The sequence below is a fragment of the Geotrypetes seraphini genome, chromosome 1, assembly GCF_902459505.1.
Source record: "Geotrypetes seraphini chromosome 1, aGeoSer1.1, whole genome shotgun sequence".
NCBI classification, from domain to species: Eukaryota; Metazoa; Chordata; class Amphibia; order Gymnophiona; family Dermophiidae; genus Geotrypetes; species Geotrypetes seraphini.
Window position 1 is genome coordinate 192545054 of NC_047084.1, and position 19199 is coordinate 192564252.

Sequence of the window (19199 nt, forward strand, 5' to 3'; positions counted from 1 at the left end):
TAATGGACGGGTAGGGAAGAGGTGGTGAAGATGGATGAGAAGAGAAGAGAGGGAGGAGATGGTACACATGGATGGAGAGGAGAGGGAGGAGATGGTGCACATGGATGGACAGGTAGGTAACAAGTAGTACACATGATAGAGGGGAGAGGGAGGAGATGGTACACATGGATGGAGGGGAGAGGGAGGAGATGGTGCACATGAATAGAGGGGAGGGGAAGAGAAGAGAGGGAATAGATGGTGCACATGGATGGGAGGGAGAGGGAGGAAAGGGTGCACCTGAATGAAGGGGAAGGGAAGAAGAGGGAAGTTAAGGTGCACATGGATGGAGGGGTGGGGAAGAGAAGAGAGGGAAGACATGAAGTTACACAAGAAGGAAGGGAAGGGTAATGGGAGGAGATGGTGCACATGGATGGAGGAGAGGAGAACAGATGGAAAGGTAGATAGTTTTGAGATGGAGGCAGAAAAATGGAAGAAAACTGAATAGGAAAATCAGTGCGAAAGATGGATGTATTGCACAAAGTGAAGGAGAGAAAAGAAACAGCAAATGCACAAGGAGGCCTTGGAAACAAGAGCACAGAGGGAACAAGATGATCAGAAAAATAAAATCGCCAGATGACAAAGGTAGGAAAAATGTTTTTATTTTCAATTTAGTGATTGAAATATGTCAATTTTGGAAATTTACATCTGTTGTTTTTATATTTTGAACTGTTCAGGAAGAAATACATTTCTTTCTATTTCTTTTATGGTGTACTGTGTTCAGAGTCTGGTATAGTAGGGTTTCATTTGTGTACAATAGTACTTTTAGTTTGTGGGTTTGTATTTGGCAAAGGTTCTTTTTCCGTTTTCTGCATGTGTGACTGAGGCCTGAAACTTTGGTTGGTGTCATGGCCCCAAGTAGGAAGATATTTGTTGGCTCTCCTTCAGCTTTTTTTGACTCGAAACAGCCCCAACTTTAAAATTAGTGAAGACCACTGTCCTACTACCTACTGTATTTTTGCAGTGATTTATGTGGTGAATGGGCATCAAAGAACTTACAACATTTCACAGTTTGTGCAATGTATGTTGTTTATTAAAATAGTTACAAAAAAACCCAAAGGAAACAGAATACTGTGTTAGATGGACCATTGGTCTGACCCAGTATTGCTATTCTTTTGCTCTTTGCAGGATTTTATATTACTTCTTGATATACTTCTTTGACATAGGAGTTTTATGTAGCAGTTACTGAGGTGACATTGCATATTTTAAAGTCATCTGCCTTGGCCTCTCTGAAAAAAAGCAAAATATAAATGATAGTTAAAATTTTATCTGCATACAGTGTGCTTTGTGTAGTTTAATTTTATGGATACCATTATGTATTGTTTTGATTATATTGTATGTATATGAAGAAAGAATAGAAGAAATGGCATTACAATTAGTACTATTGTTATATTAAATATTATGTATTATAAATTTATTTTTTTTCTTTTTACTTTTTAAATGGAGTTCTTTTTATAACATTGAATTATATTGTTAACGGCTTTGATCCTTTTTTGGCTAGTTAAGCAGTATATAAAGATTTTTAATAAACATAACCATACTATTATTATGGAAGTTGGGGCTAGGACGGAGCTTTTGCCCCCCCCCCCCCCCAAGCAAAAAAACCCATTCCCGCTGCTTATGGATAGGATAATTTTCAAACAGAGCTGGAGAGATTATATAGATGGGTTCCATATTCAGGATCTCGGAAAGCACTTCATCAGATAAATTTCCAAGAGCTCCAGGAATCTGTAATGCTCTAAGGCAGGGGTGTCCAACCTTTTGGCTTCCCTGGGCCGCATTGGCCAAAAAAAATGTTTCTGGAGCCGCACAAATGTGCAAACGCTGCAGCAAGACAGAGGGGTAGCAGAGGAAAACACTGCATTGCCCTCGACCGGGGCTGCACAAAATGCTTCACTGGGCCACATGCGGCCCTTGGGCTGCAGGTTGGACACCCCTGCTCTAAGGCTTTTAGGGATTAGATAAGGATGATTTTGTTGGATAAACAGTCTAATACAAGCAGAGAGGAATAATGTAGAAAAAAAAAAAGAAGGAATCCAATTAAATCAAATCTTCTACACTCTGAGCCTGATTTTCTTTAGGACACTGATCTCGGAGGATGCCTAAGAGGCAGCCACCAATCGCGTGTCAGTCATGCATCAGCGTCCTAAAGAGAATTGCATCTGCATCGCCGAACAGATGCCTTAAACATAGTCCTGCAAAATGCTGGCCTACATTTAGGGCATCTGTCTCACGTCTGTTGAGATGTGTAGGGATGTTTATGTACGCCCAAGGCTACTTCTAGGCGAAACCATGCCCATTGAGTGTGCTTTAGTGTCCCTACGTATCTCCGTAAATGCGCTACGGATGCCTACAATGTAGGTGTCCTTCCTCAAACAATTTATTTTTAATGTGCATCTCAATTGGCTGCTGGATGGTGGTAGGACGCCTTCCACCGCTTGTAATTGGGATGCACATTTTGAGAATTAGGTCCTCTGTATCCCCAAATTAGCAGGAAGAGACAGAGGTTAAGTATACCAGTGTTAAATCATGAATAAGTGCTAGATATATCTATGGCCCAATGTTGGGGAGACTGGATGGATCTTATAGGTCTTTATCTGCTGACATTTTCTATGTTACTATGTATTGAAGAAGCAAGATAAAGTGAAAAATGAAGAAAGTATGTTTACAGCACAGAAATCCAAACCACAGATACTGTCTATCAAGCATGATGGTGATAGTGTGATGGTGTGCAGATCTCTCTCGGAACAGAGGTCATTATAGAATATTTCTTTGGTACTGTGTGTCTAGGATGCTACATACACATGTATGTATAGCCATTGCATGCACAATTTTGAAGGGGAGCCTGAAAACTATGCATGTATTTCCTGTTTTGCAATGACAATATATGCATAATAATTAATTATTTCTGTTACTTCTGTTTTGCAAATTTGTGTTTTTGTTTTTCTCGTTTTGTAAACTATCATGACAGATAGGTACCAAGAAGAGGGTATACACATTTTTTTTTTTATAAATAAATAAGTATTCTTTGAAATAAATGTGTGTTGACATTTACATCTGTTCAAATTTTATGTTATTACAGTTCCTTTAAATAGAGCACTTCAGATTTTATCTTTTTTTTTTTCCAGGTAAGCTCTAAATTTAATGCTCAATAACACCCAAAACATTCCAGTTAGTTTTCGATTTTTTTTTCCATATTACTCTGGTAATACAACTTTTAATAGTTTAAAAATATTTGATGCACCACCCTTCAACAATTGTCAGAGTGTTTTACAATGAATAATTACCTAAAACAATTCACAATAAAGCAACAAATTAAAAGTAAAATTCATCAACATACAAACCAATTATTGTAAAAAAAAAAAAATAATAATAATAATAATTTAAAATGGCTGAAACTGCATCAACACACTATTGGCTCCTTTTATTAAGATGCGCTAGCGTTTTTAGCGTGTGCTGCATTATCGTGCATGCTAACCCCACGCTACACACCAAAAACTAATGCCAGCTCAATGCTGGCATTAGCGTCTAGCACGCGTGGCAATTTAGTGCACGCTAAGCTCGCACTAAAACCGCTAGCACAGCTTAGTAAAAGGAGCCCTATGCCAAGTGCCTGTTCGAAAAATAAATTTCAATTTTACTTTAAAACACCTCAAGGAGCACTCTCCACACCGTTCCACCAGTTCCACAGTGCTGGAGCCTTCCAAAAGAAAGCTCTTTCTCTTATGATAAGAAGATGAACCTCCCGCCCTGAAGGTAAAGCTTGCAGTGGAGACCCTACAGACCATAACATCCTCCCTGAAGAGTATTCCTGCAACAAGGAGGTCAAGTAAGGAGAATGACATTCGTATAAAGCCTTTTTGTGTCAAAACCAATCATTTTTATACAATGGCGATAACATATAGCCAGGCAAGTTTTCCATCTTACTTATTATATAATTTTACATTCAGATTCTAGGAAATTTCTAGCAATTATTAATTTTCTTTTCCTTTTGCAGGAATGCAACCATCTTCAATTGCATAGGTAAGGTAAATCTTATCTCTAAGTGTGTTAGCTCAGTTTTGATGTAATTAGTGAAATATGCATGAATAATATCAATGTATGTTAGTGCTCAATTAATAACTTTATTATTTTTGTATGTTTTACAGGTATAACAGCATCCATATTGCCTGTTTTAATACTGCAGCAGCTCCAGCAATTTCTAGAACTTTTTTCCATAAATCTAGCACCCTCAGTAATTATTTATAAGCCTCTTTATTCTAGCTTCAAGAATAGATCACTCTAGAAAAGCTTACGGTGACGGAAATGGCCAGCATACAAACTGCTTAAACTAAGGGCTCCTTTTACTAAGGTGCGCTAGCGTTTTTAGCGCACGCACAAGATTAGCGCGTGCTAGCTGAAAAATTACCGCCTGCTTAGAAGGAGGTGGTAGCGGCTAGCGCACGCAGCATTTTAGCGCGCGCTATTCCGCGCATTAAGGCCCTAATGCACCTTTGTAAAAGGAGCCCTAAGAGTAGATTAATATTTAGTGCAATGGGTTGAGAACCAGGAAAACTGGCTTTGATTCCCACTGCAGCTCCTTATGACCCCAGGCAAGTAACTTATCCCTCCATTGCTCCAGGTACAAAAACAAACTTAGGCCCCCTTTTATCAAGCCCTGTTAGGGTTTATCTCATTGGCCGCTGCAGTGAAAGCTCTGATGCCCATAGAATTCCTAATGCAGCTTGATAAATGGGGGCCTTAGATTGTGAGCTTGCTATGGACCGAGAAAATACCTGTATACAGGATTTAATTCTATATATTGTGTCCCCAAAAAAATTGGCACTGAAAAAAAACCCTTCTGACTCTCCTCAGGGACATTTCTGAAAATACTCCAGCCTAGGTGACTCTTTGTTTCCCTTCTCACCTTAAGAAACAGCCTAAAACCTTTGAACCCAAACCAAACCATTTTACAGCTTTCCTTTTTCCACCTGGAATGTACCTCTCATCTCTTGCTACTTCTGACTCTCTTCGGGGACATGTCCGAAAAATGTTCATCATTAAAGTATAAGCTACCTCTAGGAGATAGACTCCACAGCCACACTGTGAACTCAACCTAGACCCCCCCCCCCCCAAACTCACATTACATATATAAACCCACCCAGCTATTACATTACATTACATTACTGATTTCTATTCCGCCTGTACCTTGCAGTTCTAGGCGGATTACATCAGAAGATAATTGGACATTTCCAGGAAAAATTACAATTTAGGGAGCTGGTTAAATAATTGAGTCTTGGGGAGAAGTTACAAGATAGGTAGAAAATTGAAGATTACATCAGAAGAAAACTGGACATTTACAGGGAAATTACAGTTTAGGGGGCTGGTTACACAGTTGAGTCTTAGGGGGAAATTACAGGAGGAGTGGAGAATTGAGGGGAGGTTTTACAGGGGGGGGGAGAAGGATATGGGGGGGAGTTAAGATAACCCTCCACCTATTGCCCAATCAAATCCAACCAACACAGAATAAAGTAACTAAATTAAAAATTTAATTCAAGAACCCCAATGCTATACCTTAAACTTCTAATAATCCTACCCATCATGTGCTTTCCTATTCCAGTTACAAACCAGGGCAGATATGCTGACCCAAAAAAGCCCTCCCAACACAGCTTCCACAACCAGAGACGAATCTCCTTTTTCTCATACACCTCACACAAAAAAAAAACATATCTATCACCCTCATAGAAGCCAGACTAGGAAACAACAAAGACATCATACTAAAAGACCTCACAGATAAAAATGGGACATATTCCTGACTACTAAAACCTGGCTTAAAGACAATGATAGTTACACCAGGTATATGTCCCTTTCATTATTACATTTTTAGCAGGCTGTAGTACACAGAAAAGAAATAACAGCCATTACCTGCCCATGACAAATGGATTGCAGAGAAATATATATTGGTACTAGATCTCAATATGTGTCACATTAGGTTAAAAACTTATATTGGAAAAACATGCACTGCCAAGGATAACTATGCAAATTGTAACCTGGAGAATCAAACTGTTTTGTATTAGATCCCTAGTTTGTATCAAGTTAGGATACAACATTGTATAGTAAACTTGTTCTGTAATTATGTCAAATAGTAACCTGTCAACTATATAAAATGTATGTTTAATTTGTAAGCCGTTCTGAGCTCTTTGGGGACCACGGGATAGAAAATGAATTAAATAAATAAATACTATTTTATAAATAGTGCCTTAAAGTTACGTAGAGGCAGTTTATAGAACAGCACTTACATCCTGGAGCTGCGACAAACTTAAGGCACTACCTTAAGCACCAATGGAAATGTAGTGTAAAACCTCACGCCTTATTCTATAATTACATGCATATTTTTGAGGACTCCCATTACCCTCCCATTTAAATGCCTCCTTTTGGTGCCATACATAAATTTTATAATCCACAGAAAGTACAGTGGTGCCTTGGATTACGAGCATAATCTGTTCCAGGAGCATGCTCATAATCTAAAATGCTCGTTTACCAAAACAAAGTTCCTCATTGGGAATAATGGAAACTCAGATGATTCGTTCTAGAACCCGGGGTCAATAACCTGTCGGGTGCCGGGTGCTGCAGCGCTATGTCATCTGAAGAAGAACCCCACAGTGCCGCTTTGGGGGATGGGGGGGATGCCAGCCGCTGGAGAACCTCGCAGTGCCTTCAGAGGGATGCCTCCTCCATCCGCCGGCCAGCCCTCCACGTCGGATGCCCCTCGCATGCTGGAGATCCCCCCACCCAAGCCCACGCAGCCGAGCGCCACCCCACCCGCACGACACGCACAACGCTGATAATTGACGCTGTGCGCGTCACCCGCAACGTGCAGGTGGGACAGCACCCAGCCGCACAGGCCCAGACAGAGGTACTGCAACCTGCGGAAGGCACCCAATGTAGAAGGCTGGCCAGAAGACGGAAGAGGAATCCCCTGTAAGTGCTCGTTGATCGGGGCAGTGCTCGGTTTGCGAGTCAAAAATTTGCTGAGTGTTTTGCTCGTCTTGCAAAACACCCGCCAACCGGGTTACTCGCAAACCGAGGTGCCACTGTATATGAATAATTTTATACGCAGCCTTAGCCCCACCACTCTACCGCTTACTGGGAACTTGCAGCTCTCTAAATCAGCAGTGAGTCGGTTGACAGAAGCGGCCGCGGGAGGCCGTTGATAAAGCATGGTTGTGCGAAACATGTCGGATCATCTGCTCCCGGGTCACTTCAGCTAATAGAGATAAGTAGCTTTGAAATACGAAATGAAATGAATATTTAAATTTAATTTAAAGTTTAGATGAAAATCGATATTTAGACAGACAAATTTATGCGGATAAAGTTTATTCACTGGCCGATGATGAAAGCCCACATAATGCTTCCCGCTGCAAGTTCCCAATAAGCGGTGGAGTATTGGAGTTGAGGCTGTGTATAAAATTATTCATATATTCAGACTTTCTGTGGATTATAAAGTTATATATGGTCCGAATTTCAATTTTGTCATAAGGATTTCACATCATTGTTTGTGATACATAAATTCTAGGCACAAATTTACACCCATAATTTTAAGTTAAAACCAATTAATGCTAATAATTACTTGTTAATAAGTCAATTAATGCTAATTGGTTTGTTAGTCAATTAAGTTGCATATTCAACTTAATATGCAACTAGAATTCAGGGGATAATATTTAAACCACTTTGGTTTTAACATGGAAAGATGACATACCAAAAGCATGACTCATATATCCCTCAGTGTCTATCACGGTGTGGAAGGTAATTCCATCTCTCTACAGCCTATAATTACTGAATTTTTCTGGGGCTTGTTGTATTGAAACCTTCCATCAAGCCTTCTGCTATGTAATGGGACATCAGTATATTTTTTTATTTTATTTTTTTAATTTTCTATACCGTTTTATTCCAAAACAGTTTACAATAAAATTACATACATAAAATATTGAAACAGGTCAGAACAGATAAAAGCAAAAGCAGAATGATTCAATCCTTACAATAGGTCAAATGCTCAAAGAAATGCATCAACAAATAATTGTGTTTTCCTGAATGAACTCCTATCACCACATTTCAGAATCTGGCCAACAAGGCCATTCCATAGTTTTACTCCTGCACACAAAAAGGTCATTTTCCACATACTTAGGATTGGCCTTTGTTTTCAACAGTGCTGAATTTTCAGAATGCAGTGATTTTGATGGTTAGTAACCAGACATCAAACTCTTAAAAAATTCGGGAATCGTGCCATATAGAAATTGATGACATAGCATAATTGCTTTATATTGGATTCTAAATACAACTGGTAGCCAATACAGTTGTTTGAGATATGGGTAATATGTTCACATCTTGGCGTTCCGTTTATCAATCTGGCTGCGACGTTCTGGATCACCTGCATTACCCTGCACCTGGTTTTAGCTATTCCCAGGTACAGGACATTGCAGTCGTCCAGCCGTGACAAAATCATTGCTTGTACAACAGCACGAAAGTCAACTGGTGACAGCATTGGTTTTAAACAATACAATAAATGTATCTGTACAAAGTATACTTGCACTGTCTTTACCACTTAACAACTCATTTTAAGTCCTGGGTCCAATTTTACCCCCAGGACTGTCATTGACTCCCTCACCAGCAATACCTCATCTATCACTTTTAATGTTTTTGGCCAATTGACCTGGTCAGATTTATCAACAAACATTACCTCTGTCTTTTCTATGTTCAATCTCAAGCCTTGCCTTTCCATCCATCCAGTAATTTCACTCATATAATTACTCATCAATTTCTCTAACCCATCGCCCCATACACACACTGAGAAGAAGAAGATGATATCATCCGCATATATGCGGTATTCAACTCCTAAAGATTGGAATAACTGACCAATTGTGGCCATATAAATATTGAATAGTAACACTGAAACCGCCGATCCCTGGGGGACTCCGCTCCTCACCTGAAATTTACTCAAGATCTTATTCCCATTTCTTTCTTGAAAAGAGCGATCTATCAAATCCGAAATTAAGCCATTTGGGGACTGTACCACCCACCCTGAGATCTTTCAATCTTAACGACAATTTCTGAAGGTCTACTGAGTCAAAAGCTCCTGATATATTTAAAGATAATAAACAGAAAGTTACATATTGATCCAATCCCAATCGTAAGGTGTCTAATAATGATGTCAATAATAGCTCTACACTATGAGCTTTCAAAAAACCAAATTGGTTATGATCCAAGAACCCAGTTTCTTGCACAAAATCATCTTAACTGAGGCAAAACATTTTTCTCCAAAATTTTACCTATAAATGGCTTTATCGAAATTGGTCTAAAATTTTTCATAACACTCATATCCAGACCTTTCCGCTTAAGGGCTGGTCTTACAGTAGATTGTTTGCAATCTTTTGGGAAGATTCCATCTCCCAATGATTTATTAACTATTGTACTGACCCAACTGATAGAAGATCCTATTGAGCTATTAGACTCGTTGAGCTGAAAAACTTGATTTTAATGGTCTTGTTTTAAGTGGTGATCACAGTGATGTACAAAATCGGTGATCTCCAGGTTTTATTAACTGGTCTACTCTACATAAAACTGCCCAATAATAGGATGATTCTGCACTGACCTAAGATGAGGTCGGATTTCTTCCTTTCAACATTTTCCCAGGCCACATGTTAACAATTGTGAATGTTTCTTGCACACATTGAATTGAAAAAGAGCCTTTCTGTTGAGAGCATACAATCTGCTAGCTAATCAGACAAGGTGTCTTTCTTTTTTGCTTATGCCCAAGTGGACTTGATAGAAGACTTGAATATGTATACTGTGGAGGAGAGGAGGTACAGGAGAGATATGATACAGGAGAGATATGATACAGGCATTTAAATACTTGAAAGGTAATTACCGGTATATAGAACCAAATCTTTTCCACAGAAATGAAAACGGTAAAACTAGAGGGCATAAATTGAGTTTGTGGGAAGGTAGACTTAGGAGTAATGTTAGGAAATTATTTTTCACGGAGAGAATGATGGATGCCTGGATGCTCTCCTGAAGGAGGTACTGGAAAGGAAAATGGTGATGGAATTCAAAAAAGCATGGGATAAACACAGAGGATCTCTAATTAGAAAATAAATTGAAGAACTAAGGCTGATACTGGACAGACTTGCATGGTCTGTGTCCTCTATATAGCGATTCAATATAGGATGGGCTAGGGAGGACATTGATGGGAACTCTGATAACTTGGAACATGATGACATTGCTGGGCAGACGTTACGGTATGTATCCACAAACGACGAGATGGTTGGATAGGCTGGAGTGAGCTTCAATGGCAACTCCTGTAGATGGAACCAAAGGACAGTACCAGCTGGACTTTATGGTCTATGGCTCAGAAATATCAAAGAACCCCACCCCTCACCCCCAGTTTAACCATGAATTTATAATACACGTAACTAATGAGCAGACTGGATTGACCATTCAGGTCTTTATCTGCTGTTGTTTACTATGTTACTACAATATGTTGCTATGTTACTATGATTCTCAATTGGCATATCAAAGCTCACATTGCCAGACCCATGGCAGCATCTATGAACTACCTTAAAGGCAGTCTCCACAGAATAATGAAACTCACCTTGAGCTACTACTGAAAAGGTCTGAGCTAAATCCAAGTGTAATATTTAATAAGAGATCTACAAGGCCGCACTATGGACTTCAGTTCAGACATTCACATTTCTTTACTGTTTAATGAAGGCATAGGCGTCGGAACGGGGGTGTCCACAGGGGCCATGGCCTCCCCCAAAATTGTCCCTCCTGTGGGCAAACACTTCTTGTGAGGCTGGGAGCGGCACCTTGCTACCGGCCAGCATGCCTGCTGGTCAGCAGTCTCTGCCGCGCTCCTTCGCCAGCATCCACTCCTCCCGCCCGCCGCGTGTCTATCTTTAATTTCTTCTTTAAAGCACTGCAGCCCCGGCGTCTGCTCTCCACTGCAGCCCGCCCTAGTGGAAACAGGAAATTGTCAGAGAGGGCGGGCCGCAGTGGAGAGCAGACGCTGGGGCCACAGCGCTTTAAAGAAGAAATTAAAGATAGGCACGTGGTGGCGGGGAGAGGCAGGGCTGACATTAGAAGGGTGCAAACAGAAGACACGGGCGGGGGAAGGGGCAGCTTCTGATGTCTTTGCTTCCCAAGACCCTCTTGATACGTTAAAAATGCCCTATGGTGAGAAACAGAGTACATATGGCCCATTCTTGAGTCAAAAGAAGGCCAGTAAGATTGTACCTACAGATGTGGCCGTAATGCCGAAGGAAACAATTTCCACACAGAGAATTGTGATGGGAATTTCCACAAAGGAGTTTCCGAGGAAGTGTCAAGTGGAGATCGCATTCACATGAGTTACTATAAGACAGCAGAAGACGCCGGAGAGGTTAGAAATATTGAGAATAGGCAGTGATGCTCTCTGATAGCTTCAAATAATATTTCAATTCTCATAAATAATCAAGATAACTCTCTTATATCAGTCCTAAGGTCCTGTCTTCCTGCTGTGCTTAGAGATATCCATTCCTACTGCTGGCAGCGACAAGGGAGTGTTGTGTTGGGGTTTTTTTTTGGGGGGGAAGGGGTGTTTCTTCTAAATGTGAAGGAAGTGAACTTTGAATGTTCGAGGCATAATGGCTTATTCCCCCCTAATATTTCGTACCTTATTGTAATCACCCAGTACCTGCTCACTTTGTATTATCATGTATCCTTCTGTTAACACTGTACTCTCTCTATACACGACTTCACTGTAAACCGCTTTGAACTTAGGGTATAGCGGTATGTAAGAAATAAAATTATTATTATTATTATTCATCTGCTTACCAGACCAAACATTCCTCTTGCTACTAAACCAGAGCTCAGAGGGTTGTCTTTCCTTTATGAAAAGAGAGAACTGCTTTGATTAACACCTGTCCACCACTTTAGTGAACGGGGCTTTTCAAACCAGGCAAAATCTCACTGCACGTCCCACCGGTCAATGTTTTATTTATGATTCATTTTATCTAATATAGTGACAGTAATCTAATAATATCTAAGCACTTAACTGATGTGAAAGACTAATTCAAGAAGTATAGAAATACAGCAGCATTAATCTAAAGACCGATTCTTTGAAAGTGCATTTATATCTAGGTGCCTAGTTGGCGCCCTACTTGGCATCTATTCTATGAGGGTTCTTCAAAAAGTTTCTGCGCTATATATTTTCGCAGGAAATGAATGGGGCGGGAGAAGTGGTAAGAGAACGTGTTGTAGGATGTCATGTGAGGCAATAGGGTGATTATGTGGAAAAGTGATGTAATTTGCTTTTGAGATATTTCATAAAGTAATGTTTAAAAAAAAATAAGAGTGCGGAAACTTTTTTGAACATCCCTCATATAAAGAAGAATACGGGCCTGATATTCAGCCAGCGATCAGTGTATTCACGAGTGCTGGAAATTCAATGCCAGGCCATATCTGCGATGAGCACAATTCATATGTGTGTGTCCAGACAAAACCGGAAGCCCAAGCACATATTCCAGTTGCTCTTTTATGCTTTGAAATAAGGCTGCCACAAAAACAGCTGCAAGCGGAGGTGAAGGGGAGGATGTGCCGGAGCAGAAAGCCCCCTGGACTGTTCTTTTTTAAGGTAGAATGGTGGATGGATTTCCAAGACGTGCTAGACTGGGGGTGGGGAGTGAAGGGGAAGAACTTATAGGGCCAGAAAGAGAGGGTACTAGAGAGAGAGATGGTGAGCAGTGTTGTGGAAGGAGAGAATAGGAAAGCATGGGGAGCTGTGAAGGAAAGGGGAATGAGATACTTGAAGGGGAAGACAGTTGGAAAGAGAAAGGCAGAGATGGTGGACCTGGGGGTGGTTTAGAGGAGAATAGGATAGATGGAAAGGGAGAGATATGGCATGGGAGGGCAGTTGGGAAGAGAAAGGGAGGGAATTGAACCTGGGGATGGAAGGAGGGAGGGAGACATGTTAGGTCTGGGGGTGGAAGGGAAAGAGATGGTGTACATGGGGAAAGGAAGAAAGGAGAATTGTTGGACATGGTGATGGGAGAGGAGTGAGGTAGGGAGAGATGAGAGGGAGAATGTTGGATATGGTGGTGGAGAGGAAACAGTGGGACAGATGGAAATGGATGCAAGAGGGAGGAATGTTGGACATGATGGTAGCGGGAATGGGAGGAAGAGATGTGGCATGGAGCTGGAGAGAGGTGATAGAAGCAGAAATGTTGGACATGGGGCTGGTGAGCAGAGGTGAAAGATGCTGCACACAGTCCAGCGGATAAGAGAGAAAGATATATTGAATGTGGCAGTAGAGGGAGTGTGATGGCACCGTAGAGGAGCCTAAGGCACCTGGGCACATAGGAGGGGCCTTAGGCACTTGGGCTAACTTGGGTCTTAGGCCTCCTTCCCAGTGCATTCTGGGATGCACTGGGTGGGGCCTAAGACTCCAATTGGCCAGATACCTAAAACCCCTTCTTTGGGAGGGGCCTTAGGCATCTGAGCCAATTAGGGCCATAGGTTCCTCCCCGGTGCATCCCAGAATGCACCGGGAAGAGGAAGCCTGCCGGCCAAAGGGAGTATGCCTCCCTCTAGCCAGACCTTCTGTTTACAAGGTACAGGGGTGTTGGGGGGGGTGGCCTCCCCTTTAGGGGGATCGCAGGGTGGGTGGGGGGGCCTGCAGGTGGAGGGTTGTCACCAGGTGGGTAGGAGGTCTGTCGGTCACCAGGTGTGGGGGGTGTTGGGGGCATCCCTCATGCCTATTGCGGTTGGATTGGGGGAGTTCTGGCAGGAGGAATTGGGCACTCCTCCTGCTGGCAGATGCTTCGGGAGGGGTGGCAAGAGGGAATGGGAATCCCTCCTGCCACCTGACTTTGCGGGGGGGGGATGTCCCTGCCGCTGCAGTTGCTGCTGAGATGATTGCGGCAGAGAGATTCCCTTACCGCTATCAGCTCAGCTGTAACTCGATTCTCTAACCGGTGCCTGGGACATAGACACCGGTTAGAGAATCGGGGTGGTTAGACAGGGTTAGGCGTCTGTCTGTTAGGACAGACATGATTCTATAACGGACAGAAGCAATTCTATGTAGGATGCCCATGTGTGATTTTAAAAAGCCACTTGGGCAGCAGCTGAGACCGAGTGTCCTATACAGAATCAGGCCCTTTGTGCTCCAATTTTGATTGCTGTTTTTCTAATTGGAAATTCAGATTTAGAGTATAGGAATTTTGATCTTTATGATTTTGCTAGGTTATCCAATTCTGTTTTATAACAGTCATGCAATTAATATTTATTACCAAATAAAAGATTTGACATGCCATGCACTTTATTTGACTTTATATTTTATAAGCATGCTTCAAATAACTTTGTCTTTTAGATATTATTGTGTTAAATATTCCTCTGCCACACAGATATTTTTATATGCTTGCCTAATATTGGTTCTTTACATCTACAACTACAGTTTCATTCAATTGATTCCAGCTTTAATGGTCTTCATAAAATAAATGTAATATGTCTCTGGAGTTTTCTCAAACACTCTAACCCATATCACAAAATTGCTGCATGTAATTTAGCTAAAGATTTTGCATAAGTGATAGTTTCTTTATAGAGCTACAACCCAGTCAGGATTTTCAGGATTTCCCCAATCAATATGCATGAAATACATTTGCATACAGTGAAGGCAGTGCATGGAAATAGATTTCATGCATATTCTTTGGGGAAATCCTGAAAACCTGAGTAGGTTGTGGCTCTCCAAGACCAAGGCTGAGGAATGACTAGTTTGAATGGAGATAGCGAAAAGCAATCCTTTCTAGAAGACCAGTTACACAAGACTGGAGTGTACATAGAGTGCTTATGTAGGAATTAAGGTGCATATTGTGTGAGCCTTACCCCAAAACAGAGACTGAAATGGGATATATTTTTTTTCCAATTCATTAGTACGTATATTTGCCCCCAAATAGAAAAATTATATTTTACTTAAAACTTCTGTTATGCGTATTGTAAACGCAGACCATGAAAGAGATCAAGACAACCCAGATATTAATAATATTGAATCGTGTTCAAAAAATGGCTTCACCCAGTCAGGGGGGAAGTTACTAACTTGCAGTAAAATGTGGCATTTTAGCACTGCAGAAGTCACCTGCAGTAACTCTGAACTTCGTTAGTAGTGACTCTACCACAAATGAATAACACAACTTGTAATCAACCTTGCAAGCTGCATTATTTAGCTCCCAGGAAGTAGGGTTACCAGATTTTCCTTTGGGAAAATCCGGACCCATGGTCACGCCCCCAGGACTGCCCAATTCCACCACTGCTCTGCCCCGTTCTACCCCCAGCCCCGCCCCCCAGATGGCATGCACGGAAACAATGAAATTACATCATCGCGTTGCGTCCGCGCGTTCTCAGATAACCCTTCCTGACACAATTATGTTGGGTAGCTTTTCAAAACCTGGACAAAGTGCCGGTTTTGAAAAGCCATCCAGAGCCCCGGACATGTCCTCAAAAGGAGGACTTGATGCTCCTGAGGAGCCTTTCTTAACCCCTTATTTTGCATTGTGTTTTCTGTGGCTCTTAAGGGAGATCAGCATCTCCAAATACCTCTTACTTGGCACCGTTGCTCTCATTCAACATCAAGTTACATAAAGCAGCCATTTTCACCATCTGCCAATTAAAGGGTTAAAGGAGCCAGAGCTGCACAAAATGAACAGAGTTCCTCCTCCCTACAAAGACTCTTCCGCAAAAGACCCTGCCTTTTGCCCTTATGCGTCAGTATGACTCCAAGCAGTGGTAATGCAGCAGGACTATCATTAGGGGTCACCAGTGCCATTTTGATACTGGTGCCAGAAGAGGCAGGAGCAGCTGGCGATCATTCCTTCTATGCACCCCCTAAACCACTTCAGATAGAGATGGGCACAGGGTGAAGGTTCTTAGGGAAAGCAGTGTTCACTTTACACAGCTCTAACCTTTTTATAATGACATCCTAGACCATCAGGCCACATGCTAGCAGCCCTGAGCACCTGGGCAGGAATAAAATAAAACCAGGTTTGAGCTGGTTTAATTTTTCCATGAATAATGCAGCTTGCAGAGTTTAATGCAAACTGTTATTAAATTTGCACAATAATAAAGTGCTTTTCATGCATTTGTCTGTGCTGCATCTTATTATTATGCAGCTTGCTGTGACTTATACTAGCATACATTATGCTAAAATAATGCACAAATTTGTCATTTAGGGGTCCTTTTACTAAGGCGCGCTAACCGATTTAGTGCGCTAATTGATTTAGCACATGGTAATCAATTTAGCATGTGCTAATCGATTTAGTGCATGCAAACAATTATCGTGCGCTAAATGCTAATGTGCCCATTATATTCTACGGACACATTAGCATTTAATGCATGCTAATCATTTGCGCGCGCTAAATCAATTAGCACACACTAAATCAGTTAGTGTGCGCTAAATCAGTTAACGCGCTTTAGTAAAAAGGTGTGATTAAGGGACAAAAATCATGTATTATTCCTTTAGCACATCACCACTTTAATAACTATCCCCTCAGTATTAAAGGAGAAATTCTATTGTCTGCATTCTCTAATTTGTCCTTTTTAAAATGCCGTGCCTGATTGTTTAAAGACGCCATTATCAGGTTTGTTGAAAAAACACTATTGTATGTTTCAGTATCTTGAAGTATACCTGTATAGTCATGTGATGTTTGGTTTCCCATGTCATCGGAAGTTCTTTTTGCATGTAAATTCTGAAAAGAAAAAAAAAAGGTTTTGTCCTATGTGACACTTCTGAAATGTCTTGTCTGTTCTTTTTTTCTTTTAATTTCTCTAGCTCACTATTTGGATAAGATAGTTAAAGGTACTGTATTCCTGTTCTTTGTTAACCTCTTTTTTAATACAGAAACTGTTAAATATAACCAGTACTACAACAGACTGGCTTAAAGTAAATCTTGCTTGTATACCATTCACAAGTTAAAGTTTATTTCCATTGAAAAAAATCCCATTAGTTTGCTTGTATTGGTACATAAGAATAGCCAAACTGGGTCAGACCAATTATCCATCTAGCTCAGTATCCTGCTTCCAGCAGTGGCCAAGCCAGGTTGCAAGTACCTGGTAGAATCCTAAATAGTAGCAAGATTCCATGCTATCGATCCCAGGGGCAAGCAGTGGCTTCTCTGATGTCTATCTCAATAGCAGACTATGGACTTTTCCTCCAGGAACTTGTCCAAACCTTTTTTTAAACCCAGATATGCTAACTGCTGGAACCGCATCCTCTGGCAATGAGTTCCAAGGTTTAACTAGTTGAGTGAAAAAAAAAATATTTCCTCCTAAGAGACTACAGTTAGGGATAAGTGGTGCCGTTTTGAACCCAGCACGTGTGAGGACAGGAGTTACTGGGGATTGCTCTAGCATGGCCCACTAGGGACCTGAGATTTTTAAAGGTAAGCCTAGGGGGTGGAGGCTGATCCTTAGGATTGGTTGGGTTCAGGATTTGTGGGTGGGGTGTCACACACTTGGGATTCTGGTTGGGAGACTTGATTTTGGAGAGGGTGACTGCAAGAGTGGGTTTTTGCTGGGATCTCTGTGTTTTTTTTAATGTTACTGTCCTCCTTTTTTGTGGTTTGGTGGCCTAATGCTCTTGAGATGATGGTATAATGCTACTTGTGATGTGGCTCACAAGGAGCATTATTCATTTTTCATGGGAATCGGCACCCTGCGACACTGGGATATCTGGTTGGTGAGTCTTTGGGAAATCAAAATGCAGTAAAAGCCTACTTTTTAATGCACCTTGATGATTACCTCCCTGAGGGATAATGTTATAAAGTATATATTACATATGGAAATGATTTTTTATAAAATTGCACTGCAAAATACAATCACCCAGGTACATATGATACCAAGAGCTTACTATGTAAGTGGAGATGGAATTGCAATATATGTGTGTATTTTATAAAATACCATAAATACACAGATTTATAGCCCCTTTGGAGCTGATATAATCCCGTGCACTATTAAGGATAGTTCTGGGAGCCTGTTATATAAACATATTTTTATAGGCACCTGTGTTGCCTTTATAAAATAGTGTCAACAAAAATCCAGTTAGCAAGGGAAGAATTTCCTTATCAGTCATATAACAAACTATTCCCAAAAATGTAAATGCAATTTTGAAATAGGACCATCAAGTATAAGAACATAAGCAATGCCTCCACTGGGTCAGACCTAAGGTCCATCATGCCCAGCAGTCCGCTCACGCGGCGGCCCAACAGGTCCAGGATCTGTGCAGTAATCCTTTATCTATACCCCTCTATCCCTTTTTCCAGCAGGAAATTGTCTAATCCTTTCTTGAACCCCAGTACCATACTCTGCCCTATTACGCCTTCTGGAAGCGCATTCCAGGTGTCCACCACACGCTGGGTAAAGAAAAACTTCCTAGCATTCGTTTTGAATCTGTTCCCTTTCAACTTTTCCGAATGCCCTCTTGTTCTTTTATGTTTTGAGTGTTTGAAGAATCTGTCCCTTTCTACTCTCTCTATGCCCTTCATGATCTTGTAGGTCTCTATCATTTCTCCTCTGAGTCTCCGCTTTTCCAGGGAGAAGAGCCCCAGTCTCTCCAGCCTTTCAGTGTATGAAAGGTTTTCCATGCCCTTAATCATTCGTGTCGTTCTCCTCTGGACCCTCTCAAGTATTGCCATATCCTTCTTAAGGTACGGTGACCAATACTGGACACAGTACTCCAGGTGCAGGCGCACCATTGCCCGATAAAATGGCAGGATGACTTCTTTCGTTCTTGTTGTAATACCCTTCTTGATAGTACCCAACATTCTGTTCGCTTTCTTTGAGGCTGCCACGCATTGCGCCGTTGGTTTCATTGTTGTATCCACCAACACTCCCAAGTTCTTTTCGAGGTTACTTTCCCCCAGAGCCAACCCCCCCACCCACCCCCATTTTGTAGCTGAACATCGGGTTCTTTTTCCCTATATGCATGACCTTGCATTTCTCTCTATTGAAGTTCATCTGCCATTTATTCGCCCACTCCTCCAATGTTGTCAGGTCTCTTTGCAGTTCTTCACATTCCCCTGTAGTTTTAACCCTACTACAGAGTTTAGTGTTGTCTGCAAACTTTATAACTTCGTACTTTGTCCCCACTTCCAGGTCATTTA

General features: G+C 41.3%; 1 protein-coding gene across 5 annotated transcripts in view; it reads left to right on the top strand.

Annotated features, from left to right (window-relative positions):
* The window catches only part of TENM3 (teneurin transmembrane protein 3), a 2583516-nt gene that overhangs the window by 2318012 nt on the left and 246305 nt on the right, over positions 1–19199 (top strand). For 3 of the 5 annotated variants that reach the window (XM_033942956.1, XM_033942968.1, XM_033942974.1), the window contains one exon: positions 16871–16897. The exons of the other annotated variants lie outside the window; for them this stretch is intronic. In XM_033942956.1, coding sequence (XP_033798847.1) covers positions 16871–16897 — 27 coding nt within the window. The remainder of the gene's footprint in view (positions 1–16870; positions 16898–19199) is intronic. 5 annotated transcript variants of the gene reach the window in all.